Genomic DNA, 26,820 nt, shown 5'->3' on the forward strand with positions numbered 1-26,820 from the left:
TAGATGACTTTAGTAAACCCACACCCCCTTTATTTTATTTTTTTTTACTTACTGTATATCCTGCGCATTGTTCTAATTTTGGGGAATTTAATGTTTTTTTTTTTAACAGTTGTTTGCTATTTGAAATGGATGCGAATTTATTTATTTTTTTTAATTTTGGGCTTTATTACTTTCCCAATTCCAATTCCAATTCCAATTGACCGATCATGGAATAGTGGATGTTCGTAATAGCAATTTTGGACTCCAATTGTAGTTCTCTGGAAACACAAAGAGAAGGTAATTTGAAAGTCTTTTGTTTTGTAAACTTCAAGAATCGCGCGACTTGAACAGGAAGGTCAATTGAGCTCAATTTGGTGGTTGGTTCTCGAGAAAACTGGTTTATACAGGAGAGAACGAATCCAAACTGAGCTAGGGAAGTCTACATAGACCAATTGAGTGAAGTTACATTCATCGCAACTAGAAAAACTGTGGTGCTTGCTGTGGAATTTCAGGTTTCTTCTCCTCCACATTTTTTGTCCCTCTTTTGTTTCGATACACAAACATAGATGACCGAGAGATGAAATTGGTTACGTAATTATGCTGCAACGTTTGGTGTTCTTTGTCGCGAGTTTAATGTCACGAAAGCAATTTCAATTGAATCGATGTCAAAGTCATTACGTCATAGAAAGCTCACCTGAATAATCTTTGACTCAGGTGTATTGTTTGGCACTTTTTGCGGCAGTGTGGTGTCGTCATGAGTGCTTTATTCACAAAGGGTCCTGGATCAGGGATTAATCAGAAAGTTAATTCTAAAGAGAATTATAATTTCGCTCATTTCCCTACAATATTGCCAACCGATGTAAAAGAGTCTCTCACGAAGTGTCGATTGGATTCCTCTCACTTAGAAACTTCCAGCACATGTATTCCCGATTGCCAATCAGAGTTACAACAAAGACCTCTAGAAGAAGTAAACTACCTCTATTATCTCACACTATACAAAGAACAAAGCAGTCTATCTATCCATTTACTCTAACTGACCCATCATGCTTTCTCTATGATCACTGGTACTTTAATGCGAGCACACTCGCCATTGCTTAACTCGAAAGTCAACTTCAAATGGTACGATCGCGTCATGAAACAAGACTGAAAATCAGGAACCAAGTTGAATCTGTCATACGAAGGACCCATAGCAGTACTTATAGGTACACCCTTCAAAGATAGGTCTCCGAGATTGACATTCAAATTAATTGAGGATGTTGCTGCGTTATTTGCCATTGTCCATTTAATGCCATTTTTCTTGTAATTAAATTTCTCATTGTCAACCAATACATCACCAATGACTAAATTATTTGATTTTTCTTCAATTTTGCAAATTGACTTTAAGTCATCGACCAATTGTTTTTCAATTCTGAAATTTTGCAACCCTAGCCTTTGGGTCAAATGATAGAGTTCTGTTGAGTAATTTCTAAATGGCCTGACGACATTATTGCTAAATGTGTCCAAGTCAACATCACGCTTACTATTATTAGGATACTTGTTGTAAACCAAGTCGTGGTTGAATTCGAGTGCTATCGGAGCATTCATTGATCTCATAGTGTGCACCACTAATTCAGCATCGATGGTTTTAATGGTTGGCGGAGCATTCATTTTGTCGTTGGATGGAAATATAGTCGTTAAATCAATTGGAACATCGAATTTCCACGTCTTCTCCAACTCTTTGATTGAATCCTCCCTGAATCTGCATGGGGGTATGTATTTCACACGATACTCTTGTTTTGGAGTTTTGACTTGCAAAACACCCAGGTTCTTATGTCCGGTGATTGATCTCTTCACCAACTGTATGTGTACTTCGTAGTACTCCAATTTCCTCATACTAGACTTGATGTCTCTTATTGAGTCGGCATGTTGATACGACTGACTCATTTTTGCCGCTTCAATCTCTTCCTGAGTGAGATCGGGTGACAAGTCAGGTATTGTCTTTGACTGCAACGCTTTCTCCAATTGGTTTCCAATGTCAATCTTATCTTTTACTCGTTTCACCAAGTTGTCATATAACAACCTATTCTCAACCAACTTCATTAACCTCTCATTTTCCGTTGGAATATTTGTAGTTGGAATCACTCGAATGTAATTCGTTAACTCCTTCAAAATGATATACTCATCACCCTTTGAATTGACCAACTTGGCATTGTCCTTATGCTTTGGAGTTACAATTTTCCCGAAATCAACTTCCCAAGTGGACTTTCGACCAATAAATCTAGCCATAACCCCAAATCCCATAGACGTGTTCATGATCGAAAAATCCTTAATTTTGTTTAAATTTCTTTCAGGGTAATGGGCAACTTCCCATCTTGACAATCCAATAGTTGGAGGTAACTCGACATGCCTTGACAAGTTATGCTCGTTACATTCGGAGTCAAGTAAATTGTTGGGAATCTTGAATGAAAAGAATCTTTTGTACACTCGATTTGGCAAGATTTCTTTCTTTGGACCAAAATATAAATATGTCCCATCAAGTGGATCAACAGTATTACCATACTCACATAAATATGGACTAGCAGTTTCGGTGACCAACCTGTTAATATGGGCTTCGTTCCAACTGCCATAAAAATCAAACATCTCCAAAAAACGACGAATTTTAACTGGCTCTAATTCATTGGGCATACGTTCATTGGCAACCATAAAGTTTCCTTCAAATAACAAGTAAAACATATCAAAAGGAATAGGTCTGTTGGAAGTGTTCTTGATAATGATGTAACCATTCAAGAGATTCCCTTGCTTATATTCATATATAGAAGGATCGATCAACTCTGGTGATTTGCCCACCTCACCTATATCTTTTGTGTAAAACACTTTGAGTTCCACGGCTTTGGAAATCTCTTGCTTTTCAAATGTCATATTTGGCAATCGATGTACATTGTCCAAAATAGTCTCCATCAAGTTGGCATTCTCATCAGCAACAATCAATGGGATATTATCAACAGTTGTGGTCGAGCTGTCACTGTCAACACGTCTGCTTTGTGCTTCTTCAAGAGATGTTGGGGTAGTTGACGCGGCTGAGGAGCCTATCTCGTGTACATTTGTGCTTTCTGAACTCGCCGACCATTCGGAGTTGTTGCATTGGTAGTGAGGTGGTGGTAAGTCATCATCATTGTCTTCAGGAACGTTAATATTCATTCCGATTGTAGACGTGTACATGGAGTATGATGGAAGTATTGTGCTAATAGTTTCATCAAACGATTGTGTTTTGGAATACTTTGGTTTCGGCGCCATGGTTAGAGGAAGGCTGAATAATCGATATGGAAGATGATGAAGGAAAAGAAGAAAAGTTCGTTAATTTATGACCAAAAGAAAGAATATGGCGGGTACAGTGGATTATTTAAATCCCAAAGGGCGGAGGAAAATTCCCACCATGACTAATGTGAAAATTAGACTGAGCCTTATTAAAGGTTTTTGTGTTAACAAAAAAACCACAAAGGACCTCGAACGCCGAGACCCGTACTACTCAGGCCGTTCAAACAAGCGTATACTCTACCAACCTTTGTTTAGGTTTAGTTTCTTGATTACGGTTCTGGTTTCTCTGATATTTATTACAGGGAGAGTTATGCGACTAAGCAGCCGTGGTGGGTCTCTTCTACGCTCCAAAACATTACAAATTCACGGCCTTTGGTTAACTAAAGTGTGTTGGTACTTTACAGTTCCGTCTGCAGTGTCTACTAGACAAGATGTTTTCACCAGTAAATAGTCACCTCCACTGTATTTACAATTCTACAATTACTATGTTAATAACGAAAGCGAGTCAATAAAAAGCCATGCAAAAGAAATTAGAAAACAAAAGTGGAGGATTTCTCAATTAAAAATTTTGCGCTAACGCAATGCGCATTCCACCAGTTTACGGCATTCACTGTATTTCTCAATACATCTGCTGTCCTATTGGTTATCGATTATGACTTAATTATTATTTAATATTCATGGTTCTAAGCCGGCTACGGCTTGATCTGATCTTCAATACATTAATTGATCTTTACTCTTAAATAGAAGGTTCTGGAAAATACGAGGAATGTACACAATGTATGACTCATGCAGAGAGGAAAAAAATTAGAATTCTTGTCGTGAGTTTAATTATAACGTTGAGGGGTTTCCCACTTTGAATTAGTGATCATAATATTTTAACTACGAAATGATAATCCATTATACCCCTTCAGCCGTTTAATTTCATGTGATTTTGACAGAGTTAATCTTTTTCATAAGTGGGAGGGAATGCAAAGGGGTAGGTTTATGCGCAATTTTGAGGGGAAAATGGTTAACGCCGTCTAAACTGCGACTGCGCCGTGTTAGTACAAAGTAAGCTATAACAGAGCTTAACCGTATAATTAATCTAATTTATAGTGTACACTGTATAATCTATTCTATTATTTCATCTCTTGCAATACTTCAACTCAATGTACCGCAACACCGGATAAACAAGCCCGCTGAATCCCATACACAACCACATGGCAATATCGCCACCATACTCGCCTCCGATTCGACGTGCAACGGGTCCAATCCAATAAGTTTGCGCCATTCCAACAGCAGCACCAGTGGCACCAATTAAGAACGATACCGTGGCTGCCCATCCACGGGTCAACTTATAATAATCATTCCATATTTTGAAATTGTAGTGATGATGAGTCGGCTGCTGACTGTCAAATTTGAATTCCTTATTGTAATCATCTACTGATGACGGTGCATCATACGACCCGTCTTCAGCAAATTCCAATTCGTATAAATGTTTAAACCTATCAGTTCTGAAAATTGTATTTTCCTCTAACAACAATATGAAATACATGGAGATCCAGTATCCAATCATGGGTAAGAAATTGCCCAAAATAGTCGAAAATTCATTTCTTCCCACTAAGGCAGCCACTAGATATACAGCAGTGATTCCAATGGCCCAGAGCCAACGTGGTATCTTTGCAAATACCCTACCAGCCAATTGTAGTCCAAAAGCTGCCGAGTAGGTGTTGAGAATGTTGTTTGAAATTAAAGAAAGGAAAATGACAACAAGGAGGAATTTGCCCCCGCCACCCCACGGTTTAAATGCTTCATTCAATAATCCACCCATACCCCATTTCGCATATGCATCACCCCACGGCTTATATCCAAGAGCAACATTACCGATGAGTAGTCCGGCAATCCCGACAAAAGTAGTTGGAATAAAGATTCCTAAAAAGGTAATACCAAATACTTGCACATCGGGGGTATCTTCAGGAAACAAGATATAATAGTCAGAAGCAATACCACCCCATGTAGAAGTGATGGAATAGCACAACGAAAAAAAACTCAACCAGTTCCCCTTGATTGTAGCTGAATCCAGTATCGCGTCATCCAAGGTCAAGTACTGAAACTTTTGCGAGGCAACAATATACAACAACAAAAACGCAAGATTTACCGGTATACTTAAAAGTGCTTCCACTCTCATCAATTGTTTGATTCCACCAATGGCAACTGATAATGTCACACCCGCAATGATAACAATGCCAGCCCAAAGCGGAACCTTGTCATTGCTCAAACTGGCCAAAATTTGTCCACCAACAACACAATTGACAACCGACCAACCAGTGACCCCAATAATGTTGACAAAAGCCACTAACTTAACAAACCACCATCCAAAAAGAAACCTAGCACTAACCATTTGTCGACACCCAGAACGAGGACCCATCATTGAACAATAAGCCGCAATCAAGCAACCCAAACTATGGCCTAATAACCCAGCAATCAATGTATTGCGTAAACCAAGCTCAAAAAGCAACGGACCCAAGTAAAATGACGACATTGATGAAAGGCCACCACAAGCGGAGAACCAAAATCCCATTACACTGATCAAAAGTTTTGTCTTGTTGGTTGAACGTTCATGAGGTAGAATACGATCGATTCCTCTAGTTTCGACTCCTAATGAGTCGAGCTTCTTGGACGCTAGGTTGAGGTAATGGAAAATCGAGTACTGTTTAGATGTAGTTGATGGTGTTGATGATGACGATGTTGTGATTGATGTGGAGGGTGTGGCTGCAGTTATATCATCTGCGGGAGAGATTCTCCCTTGCTTGTCAACATCTATGATCTTGACATCATCGCTTTTGGACATACTGTGTATGTGAATTCAAGGGAGTTGCAGTGGATGTGGGATATTATATAGATCTCAAATGTTAGTGCCACATCTCTTTGATTTGATATTTTTTTTTCTCCACCTGCGGAGTCAGACTCGTAAATTAAGAGTCATAATCCAAACAATGCATATCTTACACATTCTTTAACACTAGCGAAAGATTCGAATTGAAGCCCAAAACTGTTCAAAAGTAGTTTGACATTATTATATAACTAGGTGTTATTTGAAATGAGGATGTTAAAATAGTCTATATGTCTCTAATTCTACTTAATAAGTAATCTTTTCTATTAAACCACAATGTTTCATCATTCTCATCATCATCATCGTTACTCCGTCCTTCAACATTCATCTCATAGACATGCATCACATTTGGCAAAAGTCGATCTATCTGGAGTTTTAATCCAGCATTATGCCACTCATTCATCGACAATAAGTACCACAATGCCGATTTTCTAAATTTGGTTAACCCCATTGACGACCTTGTTGATTCAAGTTTAAATTTATTTCGATGCATTCCTTCTTCAACTGGCTCTGGTTCAGTCGCCAGGTCAGTAATGTATTTTCCCGAAGTGACGAAATAACGGCCATTATTATACCCCAATCTTTCAAATAAAAGACCCTTTATTGCTGAATACGACAGGTTTGGCATTGAACTATCAAACTCGTCGACTGATTTGTGCAAGTATTTCTCAATCAAATCAAACCACCATATTGACTGTTGATAAGTTTGACACATGAGCAAAAGTAACTCAACGACAATTATAAAGCTTGCAAGACTGTAGGTCTTTAAATTGAATCTCGATTTGAATGTGTATGATAAATTATCCATGTACGGCTCAATGATATCGTGTTTGATCCGACGCAATGTATTTCTATCTGGTGGGGTGGTGGAGTTTGTAGTATGTTGTAATAAAAGAGACACTATGCACATTTCTTGCGTTGAAGCACCATAAAGCCATGCTCGTTCACTACTGTAGTCTTTTCGCACAATGTCATACGTTGAATATGCATACTTGAAATCTTTTAGCATTAGTGACCAATCAGCAAGTTTTCTTGTCATCTGCTCGGGGGAAGATTTGTAGTATTGATTTTCACGATGGTTGAATGATGAATGTGACGAAGTTGAAGTTGAAGTTGAAGTTGAGGTCGAAGTCGATGAAAGCAAGTTTGAATCGCTATTGTTGAAGAGTTTTCGAGATGCTGAGAAAAATCTTCCTGTAATTGATTTCTTTGGTTGCAATACTTGATCATCCCAAAGTCGTAATTTATTCTGCATATGTGGAATGAGACATTTGTTGATGAAGGTATTTACACCAAACTTTATTGATGTATCGATGGACAGGGGCATGTCAAAAGTTTTAGTTTCTTCATTTAGGGAAAGACGCTGCAAATCTTCTTCAATTGTACAATTTTCAAGCAAGGACAATGATACAGGTTCATCTGCTACATCAGATCTTATGGCAAGTAAAGTCGATTCAATATTCAACTTCAGTCTGATGTTCTGCTGGAACCCTGATAATTCACTAGCATTGTACTTTGTTGAATCGAATACAACAAACACATGCATCAATAAATCATCAATTTGAAAATATTTTGGGAAATTGTAGTTTCTAAACTCAACCATCAATTTACGTAGATTGTCTATCGTATCATTCTCATAATCGATAACAAAAATCTGGGCCACTGGATGATTGAAGGTCTCAAATGGAGTTGGTCTATTTGAAGTAATGATCTTGTCAAGAAAAGTTAGATACAACTCTGAATCGGGGGTATTCTCTTTAGCGGCATGACGCAAGTACAGTTCTAGCGAAGAGATTCTAAATCTTTGTTCCAATTGCGGAGTTTCCATTGCTATGGCATTTCCCATAGACCCTCCCCCTGACCCACTCATCGATGAGTTCAGTTCTCTACTGGATACACTCACACCATCATGGCTCCTTCTCTGCTGGGCATTGGTCACCGAGAGTATCTCAGGCAATGTAGACTCAAACCTTATTGGGAAAAAATCATAACTCTTTGTAATTAGCAGCGTGTTGGTAATTTTAAACTGTTGATTAGGTATTGCATATTTGATATTGTTGCCAAAGGGTTTGAATATTTGCAAAGTAGATATTGAATCATTGCGATTTAGTACTGATTGAAAGAATAAATCGGCATTATGAGTTGATTGTAGTGAAACCACCGGCGAATATGAGTGATATAGTAGGTGCTGTTTGGAAACTTGTGGATCCAACCCCTTTGGAAAGTCCATTTATTGTATAATATGTTTGTGAAAAGGACAATAATGGGGTACGCTTTGTTTTGGTAGTATCGAGTATTTTTCTGTTACTAAATGGAGAGAGATTTTTGTCAGAAACTAATAATGTCGCAGAATGTGAATGTATGACATGTAAGAGTAAATTTACGACACTTTATGAAAGTTGGTAGGGAAGAAGTAGTTTGCCATGACAGAGAAAAACAACCATCCCAGTATTTGGATTCAAACCTTATATTCACCATGTTCTTGGCCAGAAACTACCTGCTCTTCTTTATCAAAGAAGAGCACGAGGTATAGGAGTCTCCACTCGGTAGTGTCTATTTCAAATAATTTACTATCATAAACATTAAGCATGAGATATGTACTGTTGAAATAGACTCCCCCTTATATACATATACGGCTGGAAACTGCAATCAAGGCTTTTGTTATAACGCCCTAGAGTGATGAATACTACGGATTCACCATTCAATTGACGAAGAATAAAAATGTACACACCCTGACACTAACACGTAAAAAATGAAAAATTAAAAAACGTTAATTTTTTTGCATATTTTACACAAAGCACAAATGTGTCTAATGTTTCGTCTGATTGAGGAAATAATTAGACGATGTAATGAGTCCAAGAACGAATTCTTCCTTCTTCTATTTAATGTGAGAAGCTGCACTGAAGCGTGAAGGATTGTAATGAACTGACCCCATTTTGTCAATCAAAGTAAGAGCTTTGGTCTCTGATAGCAATTCAGAGAAGGCTGACAACCTGTCAAATGTAAGTCATTGCCTCTGACTACTTCTTAACCGAACTATTTCCAACCTTTTGAACAAGTAGAAGCATTGGCTACAACTATACGTAAATCAGCTCACATCTCTCAGACAAACCGTGGAACGTACCATATTGATTGTCGTGGATACATAACACAACGGCATATCCGACAATGAAAAATATGAAACAAATTTGATACATTTCGCATTAATACAAAATGTAAACACAGTACCTAACAACAGACATAGAAAGTTAAGTTATAGTTTCAGACAGACACAAACATACACGTAGAAAAACAATTCATAGAGAAAAAAAAGCAAAAACAAAAACAAAAACAAAGCAGACAAACAGACAGACAGACAAACAGACAGAAATATATTAACAATAAATAAAAATTCTTTTTTTACAAAAGTACACAATAAAGAGAAAGGAGAAAGACACGAGATCTACACTCACCCTCTCTGCACTTCTATAAAACAACAAAAAAAAGAGAATAAAAAATAAAAAATAAAAAATAAAAAAATAAAAAAATAAAAAAAACTTCAGAAAATCTTTACAACCAAACTTTCTTCAAATCTAAAAAAAATACAAATTCAACAACCACCCTTCAACCCACATACGTATACATACATCTTCCCACTTTAGTAGCTTGATCATCACCATATCAACAAGCGTACTGTCCAATCGTTACTATCACCTCAATTTTTTTTTTCTTTCATTTCATTTGATACAACACGTTAAATCAGAAGACCAACTTTTTTGGCTTTTTTAAATCTTTTTTTTTTATTTGACCTTTTCAACAAGCATATTCTGATCTCGGATCGCCAGACGCAACCACCAATTCATTAGTATAAACCACCTTATATGACATGGCTTTCTACAACAATATACTACTACAGATCCTACTACTACTTCTACTAAAGTGTCTGGCAGTATTAGCTGACACCAGTTCACTATTCCAAAATGTCAGCCAGCCACAGCTAGATTATAGTTCCATTGGAGATCGAATAGGGTTTTTCGGATCATTCTCTGCTGTCAGCTTCTACAGTCATATGGGAGCATCCGACCAAGTTGCATTACCCTCGATGGACCGTTCAACAGACACTTCCCATAAGAAACGAGACAATTCATCATCATCATCATCATCATCAACAACAAACAGTCTATACGTACAAGACTCGTCCAACAACTTCAACTCAAAATATGCTGATTTAGATGGACAAATTAGTCAGCTATATCGCTTGTCTGATGATACAGTTGTACTCAATGGTGATTTCACCAAATTGAATGGAAAACTGGTTAAAAGTCCCATAATTTATAATATCACTTCAAACTCAACAACTGATATAATTACCGATAATGACAAGGTCGATGGACATATCAACACAATCTTTATCGACAATGATCTTTTGTATCTTGGAGGTAACTTTACCTACAACAGCACAGTCGGAGCAGCAATTTATAATATAACGTCAAAAAATCTTTCATCTACTTTGTTTCAGGGATTCGGTCACAATGCAACCATAAACGCCATTGCCAAACTCTCAGATGAAGACGATAAAAATAAGGGATCAATTTTGTTTGGTGGTTCATTTAGCACATTGGGTCTTTCAGATCTTCTAATACATAATATGACCACTAATTCAACGCGCCACAACAATGAGACCAATTCAACTATTGTGAGTGCCGAACAACAGATATCACTTAGACACGGTCTGTTTACAGCTGTTAACGCTCAAGATGACAGTGAAAACTCTGTTGTCATATGCCCGTCGGATGATAATGTTTGGGAAGCCAAGCCAAGCTCAGGAGCAGAATGGAAAGTCGAACTTCCTGATGAAATGAAGGGAGTTACACCCACCAAGGCGCGTATCTATATACCAGAAAGTGACAACGGCATCAAGCTATTCAGGATCTATTCATATCCCAATAATGGTATTATGAATCTTACTTATATCGATCCTGAAACTAATGAGTTGAGTACTTGTGATGCCTGGTGTCCATTGGTTGCTTTTGACCAATTGAATAATTATGTTGATAATAATATGGACAATGCCACCGACTTAAATCAAGATGATGTGTTTGTCGATGAAGATGATGGAACATACTTTAGATATTACGACTCCAACACTAAAACCAAGAATCTCGGTTATGGATCAAATTTTCAAGAGTTTGCATTCATTGATTCAGTTAGCTTTGACTCAATCGGATTAACAATTATAGATTGGTACGGTGAAAAGGGTGCATTTGCTGGGTTTGAACTATACCAAAATTCGATACAAGTGTTTGGAAATAATACATTGAATGAACCAAATTGTGGCAGTGATTTTGGGAAAGACGATAACAATTACGCCGAGATTGTCTCTGGTGATTTCCAATCTGTCAGGGACATTTCGTCGGCTGTCACAAACACTGATTATATGGTGAGTTATGATACGTCAGCAAAAATTGCATTGTACCCCAATATATCATACTCGGGAGACTACTCGATCATAATGAATACCCCGGGCTGTGCTACCGATAATTCGTGCACCCAAAGAGCAATTGTGAATGTTACTGTGTATGGTGATGACGATGACATATTGTCTTCAAACTTGATTTACCAAAATAATGAAAATGTCAAATTTGACTATTTATACCAGGGGCATTTGAATAGTTCTGATGGAAGCTCAAACAGAATTGAAGTCCTGTTCCATGAAGCAATTACTTCAGACGTTGCAAATCCATTCATGGTTATTGATAAAGTGGTGGCAAATATTGTTTCGTTGGACCTGTACTATGACCGTAATAATACCAACAACACAAAAAGTTCATTGAAGTCAAATTTTACCCGGATTGAGCTAAACGGATTATTTGAATATTCATTGGCTAATTTCTCAGATTTTGATGAAAATTTGGTACACTACAAGATCAATAACAAGACTTACTTGAGTCCAAACAACACCTACATAGGAAATTCTTCAATCAACTTGTTGAGCAGTAGACTCTCAAATGATTCTGTGATTGATGAAATCAACGTGCACGATGATTCATTGCTTATGCTTGGGCAATTCCAGTCAGATAGCAATAATTTGACCTTGACAAACAACAACTTGATTACGTTAAATGTTTCATCTTACAATACCACCTCAAATGAGTCAAATATTGATTTGCCGACAACACTAAGGAAGAGAGATACTCTGACCTTTAAAGGGGCTACGTTCAATAATTCCATATCAAAGACATTTAGTCTCAACAATGGTTTACTAGTGCTTGGCCAATTCAGCATATCTGACACCACAGTTAAGGATCTTTCCAACAAAAATGAATCGATCTCACTGGCTAATAACTTTGCTGTATTGGCAACAGACAACCAATGGTATGGATTCGGTAATGATTACGAAGATGCCAATTTTGATCAATTTGCTGATTTCACCATTGATGGAGTCGAGTATTATGTGTTTTCTGCACAAGGTTCAATATTCAAGACCTGGGACAATACAAACTTTAAATGGTCAAATCGTCAATTTAACCTTACACAAGCGACGTCATTGACTTCACTGTTGCAAATACTCGGAGGTTCTGGATTTAGTGTGATGGACTTTTACTCCAATGACCAAGCGTACATTCAGAATGCAAACTTTTCCAACTATGGCATCGATGTTGCAACCAATGTTGACAGTTACATTTCAAGCTCATTCTACATAAACACCACCATGAGTATAGTTGGGGGGAAATTCAACTCCAATAATGTCGAAAATGTGGGCATTATTAACAACAAGCAACCATCAAGCTCTCTTCAATCGTTACAAGGCGACATTACGTGGAATGATGATACCATCATTCAATCCTTGTATGTGGATAGCAACAGCGAATATTTGTTCGTTGGTATGAACTCATCAGTTTCAGTTAACGATCAAGATATAACCGGCCTTGTCATTTACGATTTGATAAATGATACTTTTGCTTCATTCCAACCGGCAGCTCTTTCCAATAGTAACGGCGACCCAATCAGTGTTAACTCGATAGTATTGTACGATGACGGTAAGAAATTGCTAGTGGGTGGAGATTTTGATACGGCTGGATCATTGAGCTGTCCATCCCTATGCATATACGATATTGCCAATACGAGGTGGCTTGATCCACAGAACGATAATACCGGCCAGACTGCGACAATTGATGGTGTTGTCACTGATATGAAGTTTTACACTTCGAGTCGAGTACTCATCTCAGGTAGGAATTTGACCCTTGACAATGACAACGTTGTATTCCTCACTTACAATTTCAAGGGTGGATCATTTGATACTATATCATCATTGAACTCGTTGAATAAATCGGTCAATCGGTTTATTTTGAATGACCGTTCAAATAGTGACCTGAGTGGGCGTATGGTTGCAATGGGCGATGACTTTATTTGCGGATTCGATGGATCCAAGTGGGCCAACATTGATAGCGACATTGACTATACTGATTCCAATACGTCTGTTTTCCACGATTTGAAATTGTTGACATTGTCAAAATCCTCCTCGTATAAAGGTGACTTGTTTGATAAGAGTAATATCTTACTTGTTGCTGGAACCTATTCGCTCAAAAATTATGGATTAGTCAATATGGCTTTGTATAATGGTACATCCTGGATCCCATATGTTTACACTACCTCACCAAGCTCATACTCAACCATCGGCGATGTAAAGACCATACTTATAGACGATTACTATCGTCTTCAGTCATCAGACGATTTGAAAAACTTACATAATTATTTATCAAAAGGGAAAGTTGTTGGTATTTCATTGGCATGTGCTTTAGGATCAACCTCATTGTTTGGATTATTGTACTTGATCCCCTACCTCGCTTTGCTAAGGAATCGAAAGGGATATGTACAAAGAATCCATGAACAAGATATGATTGATAGTGTCAATCCTGAAGATCTATTGCATGAGATTGATTTACAAAGAGAAAAGTAGCATTATAGTATTCTTTATGGTTCTATTCTTTTTAGTTTTGTATATTACTTTATAACATATATTCGGCGTTTTATGACTAATGGTTTTTGTAAATTGTAGAAGCATCAAATGTTCTGGTGCAGTACAATAAACTATAGTCTTTACTTTGAGTCGGATTCATTTCCTGCTTTTCCAGATTCTCTATCGTCCCCTTCATCTTCATCGTCAATATCGAAAAGCCGTTCACTATCCGGTGCTTTCGGCTTCTTATCATGGCCATCATGGTCTGTGTTCTCTCCATTTCTCTCTGATGAAGCACCTACATCAGCGCCACCAGAGCCAAGGTCTTCCAAATCGTCATCGTACTCAAAATCATCAGCAAATACATCACGATCGTATTGCTCTTGACTCAACCTTGCACCATGAGCCAACTCTTCATCAACGTTATCGTCAAAATCACCAAACAAGTCATCGTCTTCGTCGGGTATCGATACATAGTTTCTGGCTCCAGGATTACGTCTGAACACAGCATTACCAATTTTCTCCAAAACCATGCGATCAATCTTTTGCACTGTTTTAAAAGTGGCAAAAATAACAGCCGCGGTATAAACACCTCCTTTCACAATTTTATTCACAACAGCATCAACTTGGTTATTTTCAATGGGGTTGAATCCTTCTTCAAAATCTTGCTCGTCTAATCTAATTTGTCCTAGTCTTTCAAATCCACCGTTTCTTCTTACCCCACGATCGTAAACAAACCAAGTAGCACCAATGAAAATAATCAAGGGGATGAAAATGAGGAAAAACAATTTGCCACCTTTGACTTCACGTCCATAAAATTCATTAAATTCTTGTTCTTTGCCAGGGCATGCATGTGGACTATATGTGTCGTATTGCTTACCTCCTTCACAGGTCGAAAGCGGGATTTTCCTGTATCCGGTACTATCAAAATATTGGAATGCTCCCGGCTTACTGCACATGTCCTTTTTGCGGTCATTTGAAGACAACCCTGCCACCAACTTACACGTGTTATCTTTAGAATCACGATAATAGTTGTAGTCACATTCATAATCACGCCTAGTACATGAACAGTTTTTGGTCACTTTATAGCCCTCAGTCAAGGGTGCGCCGCCAATAAAACAGTCATTATGGCCCAATGCACGACGCAAGTATTTCGACTCGTGGCCGAAGAGACACTTGTCTGCCATGTTTGGATGAGATGGTGACCAATATTCATAATCATCGGAATCAGGGTGATCGAGATCCAATTGGCATTGACGTTTGTAGATGTTGGTAAAGTCAATTGAGTAGGATAATGTATCTCTCGTATCTTTTGGATGATGTGCGAAAATGAGAAATTTTCTTGAAGTATCAGTGGGAACAGTTGCTAGGTCTAATACGTTCACTGCCTTATCGGCAAATTTGTACTCGTTCCAATTCTTGCCTTCATCTAATGAATAAAGGAACTTGTCAGTCTCACCAACAGCATCGACTAGTACCAAAATTGTACCTTGATCTCCATATTCCCATTGGTAAACTCCCTTCTTAATTTCTCTCCAAGTGACACCACCGTCAACACTCAAAAAAGTTAATGCCGAGTCAACATCGCCCAAATACTCTCCAACATTACCTACGCCAATTAAAAACCCGACTGCAGAACCAGAAGAATAAGTATCTCTATAATCAGCACGCTCTGTGAAGCCATGTAGATGCAAAGCACATTTTTCAAGTGACGATCCACCACAATCGTACTTTTTACCATCCGAATCTACTGCAGGCGGTACCAAGTAATCCCATTCACTACCGTCATTTCTCGAGATGAGCGTTTGCAATTTCTTGGGTCCTTTACTGTCCCTGAAATTGGAAACGACATTCGCCAATATGGTACCCTCCAATCCATCGATCCGATCGAAATCAACATAGCCAACCTCATTTCTATTAACATGATCCAATGCCAAAACAAAGTAGGTACCGTTGGAATTGGACTTCAAAAGAGATCCATACTCAAACCCACTTTGCGAACTAGTAGTGACATGCATGAAAATAGATCCTGAACTTGAATCCAAAACAGTGTATGCTTGATGGGGTTCGACTTTGAGATCCTTGGGGAAATCTGCGTCGGCAAAGATTTTCCCGTCAACAGTGACTTTAGCTTCGAGTGACCCATCTTTGACCAAAGCAACAACGACATATCTATTCGAGACAGCATACCCCACGACATCATCGTATATCTTTTGCGGACTCTTCAGCCCATCGATTGAATACAAGCTCTTCTTCCCGTCATTCTCAACTTTAGTACAATAAATCAAGTTCTCAGCTGGTTTCTTAAAGACAGGACCCACGTAGTCACAAGCAACAACATCATCCATAATCTTCTTGAATGATTCGCCATAGGTTGAAGTGAGATATGCCGAAGCTTTGCAGTTACTTTCACCTCTATCACAGTCACCACCAAGCCACAAGTACTTCGATGGATCTGTCTTGTGGAATGCAACAGCATGTGACACGACAGGTACGTATTTTTTTGGTGTTTTGAATCTTTGGAAAACTTCACCCCCATCTTCTGAGTAGTAAAGTGTATCCGAATCAGAAACAAGAACAATCTGGCCTGGTATCATCCCAATATAGAAACCAAGAATCTTGTCGTGGATGGGCACCTTTATAAAGCTAACTCCTCCGTTGTTAGATACCCATACACTGTCTTCGTTACTTTTGAAGACAACATTATCAGAAATACTGTTTTCATTGTTACCAAGATAAGCGTACTGTGCCAACTTGCCTTCAAATTCGCTCGATGAAATCTTAATTTCCAGAGTGTCACCACTGGGGTCATCTTTCGGTTTCGTGTAGTCGGAACATTTGAGCTTTTCTTTTGTTGCAAAATCTTCCAACTTTTTCTTTCTCAATTCACATAGATTACCATTTATTTTTGACTTGTCATAAATTTCAAGAACATCTTTCGATTGCTCCTGACACATCTTGATAATCATTCTTGGATCAGGAATACATGTATTGCCACCTTTCTCACTCGGTTTGAATCCCAATGCGCATTCAAAATCTTGCTCAACACATTGACAAGGCTCCTCATAAACATGCACATCTTCAAATAACTTATTAACAAAACATTCTGCGTCTTGCTTTCTTCTTCTGAACTTCTCCTTGTGTCCGTAAACACATAGGCGTTCATTATCTGGAACTTGTCTAGCATATGCGTCCTCAAAGTCAGTGTCTTCACAAGTCTTGCCATTATATGCCTTGGAGAAGTCAACATGGTACAACAACTCCTTGTTTTCTCCTGTATGAGAATTGAGGCTTATTCCATGGATTAAAAATTTACGAGATGAGCCATCAATAGTCGTTATAAAATCCAAAATGTAAATTGCATCTTTAATATCCACTTTTTCCCAGTCTTTACCCTGGTTTAATGAGTAATAAAAAAAATTCACAGGGTCTGTCTTTTTCACTCCGGCATAAGGCATTGCTAGAATTACATTTCCCTGATCACCAAAGGAAAAGACACATGCTGTGTCCAATGCCAAATCCCAGGAGTATCCACCGTCACGAGATACAAATGTCTGCATTTCATTAAAATCATGGCTGAGGTGTTTCCCCTCAGTTCCCACACCCATTAATATTGCTGGTGTTGGACCCGTTATAAATTTTCCTTCGCCGCCAAGTTCACTAAATGCCCACAAATGTACAGAGCATCCATCTTCAAGTTTACAACCATCACTGTTCAGTTTAAGAGGAATCCAATCATCACCATCATTGTAGGAGTATTTAGAAATCAAGTCCTTTGATTTTCCACCACCAAAGATTATATCCAAAAGCGTCTTTTCTGAGTCTTCTGCCCTTTCAACCTGAATATCAGCGAGCCAAGCTCCATCGATATTTTCTACTTTCAAAACAACGTCACTGGCTATGTCTCCAAGTACCTCAGTAAAATGTAACCCCAACGAATCCGACCTAAACAACTTCGAAGCCCGAGAAGAGCCTCTACCATAGGACATGGTCAGAAGAAATAGAGCCGATGGCGACGAGGAATGGAAAGACATTACCCCATACTTTACGTCAACTTGTAAATCAGCTTTAAGGAATTCATTTCCATCTTTTGACACATACATGTCCACTTTTGATTCTTCTTTGAACTTGTCATTCCTCATAACCACGGTCATGAAATTCTCCTCAATCTTGATGTCAATTATAGCTCCATTTCCAGTCTCAGTCAAAAAAAGCTCCTTACTGGTTTTAAAAGAATCATCAAATCGGTAAAGCCGAGACTTGACAATGTGTTTGTAAGAGTTGAGCTCATTTTCAGAACAGTAAATGGTTCCCTCGTTTCCAATGTTAGACTCTTTAGTGGACCTCGAAAACCTGCAAACGTGAGCATTGATCGGTAATTTCTTGGATGCTGTACGGAACTGGTCTTTTGTGTAGTGAAATATGTGTTGGCATTTGTGGTTGTAACTTTCGTCAGGACACTGGTAGTTCGACATAAGTAACATATCCGGGTTGGCTGCGTTAAATTCCAATTTTGGTATTGAAGCCAATCCGCCTCCTTCAAAGTCATAGACATCGGATGTAAACTTGGTCCACGACTTACCTTTATCATTTGTCACGTAATGATGTTTGGACATTGTCAAGATGAATGCTCGACTTTTAACAAACGGATCAAACTGAATATTTACTACTGGATCTTCAATGTTCTTCACTGGATCAAACAGCTTTCCATCATCAAACGAAATTAATGCAGCTCGATCTCTCAAGATCAAAATAGTTGACGAATCATCAAAATACCTTATCAACTTGGAAATGGTATCAGATTCTAGGACTGAAATTTCTGGTGTGAATGCAGATATAATTGCAAACCACGAACATAGTGTTAAAAGAATGGACGTATACTGCATGATTGCTGTTGCTTTTCTCCTTTCGTCTAAATTCTTATACTAATAAAAAGTGTGAATAAGCAGCTAGTTCATCCGTATTGATACAAAAAAAAAATTGGTTCTTTTTCTTCTTCTTCTTCTTCTTCTTCTTCCTCGTCTTCTATGAGATATTCAATTGGAAAAGTTGGTTCTCAAGGGCTTTGTAGTTAATTTTCTTTTTCTAATTTCTCGTTGAAATAATAAAAAGTAAAATTACTTTATTAAGATTGTGTAGCATGCAACACAAAAGTACAATGTATTTAAAAGATCTAAATTAGACATTATTTATGGAAAGTAAAGAAAACAAGAAGATAATTTAACTGACATACATATATATCCCTTTTTGGATAGAGAACGTGACATTAAGTGTCTATTTACCAAGTTTACATTATTACTTCTTTCTTAACCCAAACTTCATCTTAAACGAATTCCTTTTTTTTTTCATATCACTTTTCCCACAGAATATCCCCGTTTCTTGATCTTTATGCAGCAGTTTAAATCCATATCTGTGTACTTGTTCAAGTTGAAAGTGTAGCTCAATAAACTGTTGCTAAACTTTTCCCTGTCCTCTGGTTGTATCTTGAGTATTATTGACTTTGAGGACACCTTTACCTGTGTTTCAAATGGCGATGATTCTCCAATCAATCCATACATTTTGTTCAAACTTATCATTAGTAGTGTGCTCCATGTTATCAAATCAATATCTATATGCTCGTATTGTGCAAATTTGATTTCATCTTGTAGTATCACTGGGTCTGGAGCACTGGAGGTGAGTTAGTAGTGGTTCGTCAGATACTCGGACATTAGTCACACGTACATTTCAAGGTTAAAATAGAACCAATCCCTACAAGACTCATCTTTTACGTGCTGGATTCTCTTCCCATCCTGTTCCTCTAGGCGGCTCATCATATCATGCTGCATTTCCCCTCTATAATGCAGACATACAATATTATTATTTTTCTTTTTTTTTTGATGTTAAACTTTGCTACCAGTTTTGTTCGATGAATGAATTTGAATAAAGATGTCATCACTGGAAGTTTCACCACCCGAGCTCACTTCTCCATTTCCTGCTAATTCCACTGTCTTATCTTTAACTGCATTGTATATAGTTGCTGCTTGTGGGGGTGGACTAATGGGACTGTTGTACCATGTAGGTGACGCATATTGTGCATTCTGAGTCTCAAATGGTAAAGAACCACATGGGACTGAAAACTCATGGTCAAAGTTAACCACTGGAACCATAACCCCTTGGAATGGGTAACCAGAGTTCTGAAAGATTTGAGGCAAAGTGTTGGGAATGGATGATAAAGGTGGTGACCATATGGGAGGGTATACACCTTGATTCATCTGCATGTTGGAACTTGTGGTATCTGATTGTAAGAGAAGAAAAGCTGAAATGGGCACTATTTTGCCTGAGGTGTAGTCCAAAGTCACCATATGCGCGTCTTGTTGTCCCTTGTTTGGTCTCTTCTTTTTCTGAGGTGGGAGTAAATCATACAACTGAATATCGTAGTAGTAACTGTGTCGCAAGTACATCAAATCGTGTATCAGATATGTAAGTTTACCCATATTGGTACAACGGTAAAGCTATGAAAGAACCTGTAAAAGAACTATAGTTATAAATTTGTAACTATTTTCTGTTATGGGGAGGGGAAACTAGTTCTCCAATGTTGGGTGCAAAAACAACTGAAAATAATAAACCCAAAAGTTCCAAAAGGTGGATGATGCTATCAAAAACTAATACATCAAATACTTGTCACCTGTTAGCTCAAAAACTTCCTTTCCACATCTATATTGTATGTACTTTGATTACATTCTATTTCTTTCTATTATAATATTACACTATTCTTACATAACGCGTTCAAATTTATCACATTGATCCATTTTGTCTAATTCTGTCAAAATCTTGCAAAACACATCTTCATAGACATTGTCACCCCATAAAGTGTCCATGTGTTCATAGTTGTCACATAATTCAACATTCAATTTGTCCTTCATTTGTGGATTACTATCAACTATCAAAGATTTAGTTTTTCCAATATCGACTAATATGTCCGAATCTCCGTAGAATAAATACATGGGAACATTCAAATGGTCTGTTATAGGAAATGGGGTCACTCTATTACCTTTCTCTTTTGCTTTAGCTGACACCGAGCTCAATTTGGTTAGTCCACACGAGCATGTCTCGTCAAACATTTGGAACCTACCCGCTTTTATAATTTGAAACCAATGGAGTAAAGACTTAACTGACGAGTTTGAAAACATATGAGGGTATCCTAATTGTTTCTGGTCCTCGCTTATATTCTGTCCTGACCAGCCAAATAGTAATGATAGCGATTTATCAACAACTTTTTCATACAACCTTGCCCCAAATGCCGTTGACCAGAACGAGACACTTGGCATTATTGCCCGGCGACCAAATATACTATACAAGAATGAATTGTCGGCTGCTGTTTGGTTGACAATTAATTTAAATATAGGGTGGTTTAAGTTCAGTGGTATTATTGCAGGTGAGAGGCCGATAAATGCCTTGATCTTGGAGTTGAGTTCTGGATAAAGGCTTAGACTTGCGAGTAGTTGAGAACAGCCCTGCGAAAATCCAATGTATATTATATCAACCGTATCTGTCACTTGGTAGTTTGCCAATGTTGAGGTGGAGTTCAGAAACGAAACAGGTGTGAGCGAACCAGTCTCATCTGAGTTCAATATCCTCTCAGAACTCGTCCCGTTCAACCTAGACATTCCAGACTGCCGCTTGTACTTGTATAGATTCTGAATATATTCAATTGTATCAGGTATATCATAGTATGAAAATTCATCCAAAGAAAAATCCCAGAATTGAGGATCTGACGCAGATAACTTCAAATGCTTTCTCGAGTACTTGTTGCCCCTATTATTCCCTAGATATACATCGTAACCTGCATCCACAAGCAAATACGGTAGTATCTTTTCTTTTGTCGACCCAAGAACCCACAAATCCGAGTTTGTCAATAACCCATGATGCATGTACACAACAGTCTTAGGGCAGTCAGCAGTTGCATCAGTATGATTTGCTTTTTCTAGCTTGTGAACAACAAGCAAATATCCATCTCTAGTGGTCACCACATGCTCCCTTGCTCGATATCCGGAAACCGAAACAATTTCATTAAAATCTTTTGCATCAATTATCTTGTCTTTAAAGCTAACTCTCTCGCCGTTGTGACTCCCCTTGCATCCTTCATGTTTATTGAACCCTAGTAGCGCTGTGGCATAGAGTAGAGCCACCTTTGAAATCAACAAAATGACATTATAGACTGTCGAAAACGTAGATATCTCTTTGTGTACTGGCATTGTGCAAAATATTGTAATGCTGACAACAGCAAAGCGAGTGTAAAAGACTTTTGATTGTTATCTAACGATGACAAAAACTATCCCTTTCGCTTTGAACTAAAGGGAATAAATCTAATCGGTTATCTACGACTATCTAATGTAATGAGTCGACTATGAAATGATTGTTTTGAGGTACGAGGAAAAAACTATAAACGATAAAATTGCAAAATTGTTAACACCCAAAACGCGTGAGATTTCACTTGTGCTACCACTTTTGCTCTATCGATATAGCAAAGTGTTCAATTCGTGTGAGTCGAAATATAAAACTACTGGCATTATCCTGAATATCATGTGGTTGTCGAATAGATTCTTCCTTTGCTTTTACTTACTTCTATCTACAAGCCCTTGCATGGTCCACTGAACGTATTAAAATATACCAAACCACTTCTTCTTTTTTTTAACTTCGTTATCCAATTCCTTGGCATATGCACGATGCATATCCATCTCTCGCAACATCTGCTCCTCTTTCTCCTGCTGTATTCTCTCAGCTTCAAGAAGATGCCTCTCACTAGGTCTGTTGAGAACAAACTCACCCTCTTGTGTTTTTCTCAAGTCGTCCGGAATGTACTGAGCATCCTTAACACTGTGCAATACTGAATATCCCTGTTTTGGAAAATGCAAATCATCATAGTCTTGTTCGTTTAGTCCACCCAATAGCCTCTCTTTCAACCATAACTGACTTCGATAAAAGTCACTAAATACGTTATCCCTCCCTTCATTCCATCTGTAGAAGAACGTAAAGTAAAAAATAACCGACCCTCCTATCAATGTTCCAAACCATCTTGACCCCAAGTGTAGCTTCTTATTGGTGTCAACACGACGTAGAATTTTGTATTGATTTGGATACAAGTCTGATATTGGTCTTGCGGTATAGTTCAATCTCTCCATCGTTTCGTTTACTTTTTGATACTGGGTAGGCTGCTTGGGAATAGATGAGAATCCTTGTGGCTGTTGGCCGGGTATTTGAAATTCTGAAGGGTATCCCTGTGGTGGACGAACATCTGTAGGGTCGTAGGGATTGTAAGGGGCTTTTGGTGGTACCCAGCCCTTTGGGTTTGGCCTTCTTGTTGGCTCCTGGTGGTCCTCGTGTTGATTCGACATCTAAGGCTTTCCTTAGTTGCTAGACGACCTTGAGTTGAGGCTGTTTGAAGGGAGGTTTTTTTTAGCTGCAATGGATTTTTCGATGTTTCTCAGACTAGAACACGAGAAAATATTACCAAAAGTTTCGCTTTGGTTGGTTGGAGAGCATACGTCAACAATCAATTCACATGTCCATTGCAAGCAATTTAAGAGAGTTTTTCTCTTTGGGGGCTCTAGATTCAAGACTCGAACCCTCAAAAAGTGGTCAAGATAAGAAACAGCAGGTTATAAAAAAGGGAGCAAAGCCGTCGAAATGGGGTAGCTTTGAATTCAAATTCTACTATATCATATTCATCATAGCAGTGCCATTGATGTTCAAGGCAGGAATGGATGCTTCAAACGAAACTAACCCAAACTATCCCCGCTATGAGCGCTTGTTGAGTAACGGATGGATACTAGGTCGGAAGGTGGACAACTCAGACCAACAGTATCGATTTTTTCGAGACAACTTGTTCCTTCTTTGCTTACTAGGAGTTATACACGTGTCATTGAGAAAGATTTTAACCCCAATATTGTCAATACGGAAAAGAACTTATTTCGATTTGGTTTTTGGAATCATTTTTTTGGTTGGTGCTCATGGGGTGAATGTTATCAAAATATCCCTTCATTTGACAATCAATTACGTAATCGGGAGGTACATAAAGGACAAGAAAGTAGCAATTTGGACCACTTGGATATACGGCGTATCAACATTATTTTTAAATGATTGGTATGGAATGAATAAGTATGGCATCGCCTTTTTGGATCAGGGCTTTAAAGGTATTATAGCCCGTTGGGATGTTTTTTACAATTTTACCCTACTTCGAATGATATCTTACAATCTTGATTACATTGAAAGGGAGCACAATTTGAGCAAATCCAATGTAAAGGGTGGATCACTAGTCGATCTCAATGACCGTGAAAGATTGACAGCTCCGTTGCCACTAGAAGACTATAATGTCTTTAACTATATCGCATATGTATTGTACACTCCATTATTCATAGCTGGACCTATCTTAACATTCAACGACTACATATACCAATCTAACTACCAACAAGCTTCCTCGGTGAAAGACAAGAAGCGGATATTTATCTACTTCCTTCGATTTGTCTTTTGTTTATTAGTTATGGAATTTATTTTGCATTTCATGTATGTTGTTGCGGTATCTAAAACGAAGGCATGGGATGGTGACACCCCTTTTCAAATTTCCATGTTGGGACTCTTCAACCTTAATATAATCTGGTTGAAGCTTTTGATTCCTTGGAGATTATTCCGACTCTGGAGTTTATTGGACGGTATTGATCCTCCTGAAAACATGATTCGATGCATGGATAACAACTTTTCGGCCCTTGCATTTTGGCGAGCATGGCATAGGTCATTTAACAGGTGGGTTATTAGGTACATATACGTTCCAATGGGAGGGGGTGGAAGTTACCGTCTTTTGAACAGTTTATTGGTATTTAGCTTTGTTGCAATTTGGCATGACATTGAATTGAGATTACTCATGTGGGGTTGGTTGATTGTATTATTTTTGATTCCTGAACTCGCTGCTACTATGTTTTTCAAAAAATACGATCAGGAATGGTGGTACAGGCACTTATGTGGATTGGGTGCTGTGGTGAATATATGGATGATGATGATTGCAAACCTTGTGGGCTTTTGTCTCGGCAAAGATGGAACGTTGCAGTTGATTAGTGAAATTTTCCGATCAGTACTGGGTATATCATTTTTCATAGTCTCATCGTTTACATTATATGTTGGTGCCCAGGTGATGTTTGAACTAAGAGAAAGCGAGAGAAGGTCAGGAATTGATGTGAGGTGCTGATGGTTCGCATAGTTTTATTTATTAGAGCAAATGAATGGTTATAGGTGGAGTAAGTGTGTTAATTTCTGTAGATCTAGTTCTACTGTTTTAATATGAATTCGTAGTTTGACAAAGATACTGAAATGATACTTGGTAGCACTTCACAAATTGTTTAGCACTTCCAAAGAAACACACATCTACTGCAAGACTCAACTAAATGGCACCTCCTGTCCCCGTCTATACGTCAGAGGACATTCAACTACAGTACAAAGATCAATTTCAGAATTTGACCAAGTATAAATGCCATCTCAAATCCCTAACGCAACATGAGTGCACGTTCAAGGCTGGTACAACCGCAACTCTGCCCCAGATCATATGCTTGCCGTTCAAAAGACTATTCCAAAGATGCCTAATACCAACTGTTGAACAAAAGAATGGCAAAAAGATACGTACCCAAAAGTGGATAAACATTGAGGTGACAAAGGAGTCGACGAATCAGGATTTGTTGGATAAGGGATCGAAGTACTATGACTTTGTTCAAGAATTCTTAGCAGCAGAGAAGGAATTTAGAGAGTTGATGGAGAAGGAGGCAGACTATAGCGGTTAATTATGGAGAAGCATGAGCAAGCTTATCGAGCTACATTCAGTTTGACTGGTGAGTATGTGTTGGGGAGAACTCTCTTCCCCATCATTAAAGATATAACACTCCTTTAACCTTTAGATTTAAATATACATTATATACATTAGCTTTTCAACACATGTCATCTCTATATTCAAAGCCAAATGCATGGATATGTGGGACTTGAGGCTCTATGCACTTTCAAGTTTGTCAATCATTGGACTCTTGTCGCATAACTAGTAAGTTGATCCCTCGCTTGGTTGTGGTAATTTCTTGTTATTTGGAGAAGCCATGTTCTTTCTCAACTCTAACAAAACAGTCTCCATCGTGTATGACCTTTTCCAGTTCTTTAAAGTGTCGAATTCAGACACAATGACGTTACCGCTAGAATCGACACAAGGTAAATTGATCTTGCTAATGAATTGGACTTTTGGTGGTTTATCTGGGTAATTCTCATCACATATGATATTCAATGAGTATATTCTATTTTCGTGGTTAGAGTGAGGTGGGCCAATAATAGTTCCATTCCAATATGTCATTGTTATGTCATCTTGATTTGTCAAGCCGTATGAAATCGACTCGGCACCTAGACCTTTCTCACCTTTTTCTAATTCCTCCAACAATTTGAAGTTTCTTGGGCTGTATTGTGTTAGAAATTCAGTTTAATAAGCTATGATTCTGTGTATACTTACATTTTAGACATTTTAAATTTGCTTTTCTATGTGTGATGTAATCTAGGAGTGTAGAATAATACAGATTCAGGTTGTGGCTAACTGAAAATGATTTGTAGACAAAATTCTGTCCTGTGTCTGCCAAGTCGTGAGTGTTTTGTTTGTGTGTCGTAAATAAAACGCGACACACAAACAAAAGAGGAGCATCAAAAAGTTTAACCTGGCATTCAACTACATACCAAAAGAGGT

At 38.1% G+C, this 26,820-nt stretch overlaps 11 protein-coding genes across 11 annotated transcripts; 3 read left to right on the top strand and 8 right to left on the bottom strand. All coding sequences in view use genetic code 12, as the record gives it.

The window, feature by feature from the left end:
• Positions 1–1,020: 1,020 nt before the first annotated feature.
• On the bottom strand, positions 1,021–3,252 carry BUL1 (Bul1p; the record flags this gene model as incomplete). The annotated part of the gene is made up of 1 exon (XM_051813471.1): positions 1,021–3,252. The coding sequence occupies one exon, from the start codon at positions 3,250–3,252 to the stop codon at positions 1,021–1,023; it is 2,232 nt and encodes a 743-aa protein (XP_051674281.1).
• A 1,144-nt stretch (positions 3,253–4,396) lies between these two features.
• Positions 4,397–6,103, bottom strand: CANMA_000016 (uncharacterized protein; the record flags this gene model as incomplete). The annotated part of the gene is made up of 1 exon (XM_051813581.1): positions 4,397–6,103. One exon carries the CDS (start codon positions 6,101–6,103, stop codon positions 4,397–4,399), a length of 1,707 nt encoding a protein of 568 aa, XP_051674282.1.
• Positions 6,104–6,371: 268 nt separating this feature from the next.
• On the bottom strand, positions 6,372–8,375 carry GSG1 (Gsg1p; the record flags this gene model as incomplete). Its single annotated transcript, XM_051813691.1, has 1 exon — positions 6,372–8,375. The coding sequence occupies one exon, from the start codon at positions 8,373–8,375 to the stop codon at positions 6,372–6,374; it is 2,004 nt and encodes a 667-aa protein (XP_051674283.1).
• A 1,818-nt stretch (positions 8,376–10,193) lies between these two features.
• On the top strand, positions 10,194–14,084 carry RAX2 (Rax2p; the record flags this gene model as incomplete). Its single annotated transcript, XM_051813801.1, has 1 exon — positions 10,194–14,084. The coding sequence occupies one exon, from the start codon at positions 10,194–10,196 to the stop codon at positions 14,082–14,084; it is 3,891 nt and encodes a 1,296-aa protein (XP_051674284.1).
• Positions 14,085–14,224: 140 nt separating this feature from the next.
• Positions 14,225–18,970, bottom strand: PEP1 (type I sorting receptor; the record flags this gene model as incomplete). The annotated part of the gene is made up of 1 exon (XM_051813907.1): positions 14,225–18,970. One exon carries the CDS (start codon positions 18,968–18,970, stop codon positions 14,225–14,227), a length of 4,746 nt encoding a protein of 1,581 aa, XP_051674285.1.
• A 459-nt stretch (positions 18,971–19,429) lies between these two features.
• Positions 19,430–20,557, bottom strand: CANMA_000020 (uncharacterized protein; the record flags this gene model as incomplete). Its single annotated transcript, XM_051814018.1, has 2 exons — positions 19,430–19,743; positions 20,032–20,557. 2 exons carry the CDS (start codon positions 20,555–20,557, stop codon positions 19,430–19,432), a joined length of 840 nt encoding a protein of 279 aa, XP_051674286.1.
• Positions 20,558–20,836: 279 nt separating this feature from the next.
• On the bottom strand, positions 20,837–22,318 carry TGL99 (Tgl99p; the record flags this gene model as incomplete). Its single annotated transcript, XM_051814128.1, has 1 exon — positions 20,837–22,318. One exon carries the CDS (start codon positions 22,316–22,318, stop codon positions 20,837–20,839), a length of 1,482 nt encoding a protein of 493 aa, XP_051674287.1.
• Positions 22,319–22,723: 405 nt separating this feature from the next.
• On the bottom strand, positions 22,724–23,458 carry MCU1 (Mcu1p; the record flags this gene model as incomplete). Its single annotated transcript, XM_051814238.1, has 1 exon — positions 22,724–23,458. One exon carries the CDS (start codon positions 23,456–23,458, stop codon positions 22,724–22,726), a length of 735 nt encoding a protein of 244 aa, XP_051674288.1.
• Positions 23,459–23,625: 167 nt separating this feature from the next.
• Positions 23,626–25,302, top strand: GUP1 (O-acyltransferase; the record flags this gene model as incomplete). Its single annotated transcript, XM_051814349.1, has 1 exon — positions 23,626–25,302. The coding sequence occupies one exon, from the start codon at positions 23,626–23,628 to the stop codon at positions 25,300–25,302; it is 1,677 nt and encodes a 558-aa protein (XP_051674289.1).
• Positions 25,303–25,498: 196 nt separating this feature from the next.
• CANMA_000024 (uncharacterized protein) lies at positions 25,499–25,888 on the top strand (the record flags this gene model as incomplete). The annotated part of the gene is made up of 1 exon (XM_051814460.1): positions 25,499–25,888. One exon carries the CDS (start codon positions 25,499–25,501, stop codon positions 25,886–25,888), a length of 390 nt encoding a protein of 129 aa, XP_051674290.1.
• Positions 25,889–26,136: 248 nt separating this feature from the next.
• Positions 26,137–26,603, bottom strand: CANMA_000025 (E2 ubiquitin-conjugating protein; the record flags this gene model as incomplete). Its single annotated transcript, XM_051814571.1, has 2 exons — positions 26,137–26,539; positions 26,593–26,603. The coding sequence occupies 2 exons, from the start codon at positions 26,601–26,603 to the stop codon at positions 26,137–26,139; spliced, it is 414 nt and encodes a 137-aa protein (XP_051674291.1).
• Between the last annotated feature and the right edge of the window lie 217 nt (positions 26,604–26,820).

This window comes from Candida margitis, assembly GCF_024628925.1.
Source record: "Candida margitis strain CBS 14175 chromosome Unknown scaffold15, whole genome shotgun sequence".
In the NCBI taxonomy this organism is placed as follows: Eukaryota; Fungi; Ascomycota; class Pichiomycetes; order Serinales; family Debaryomycetaceae; genus Lodderomyces; species Lodderomyces margitis.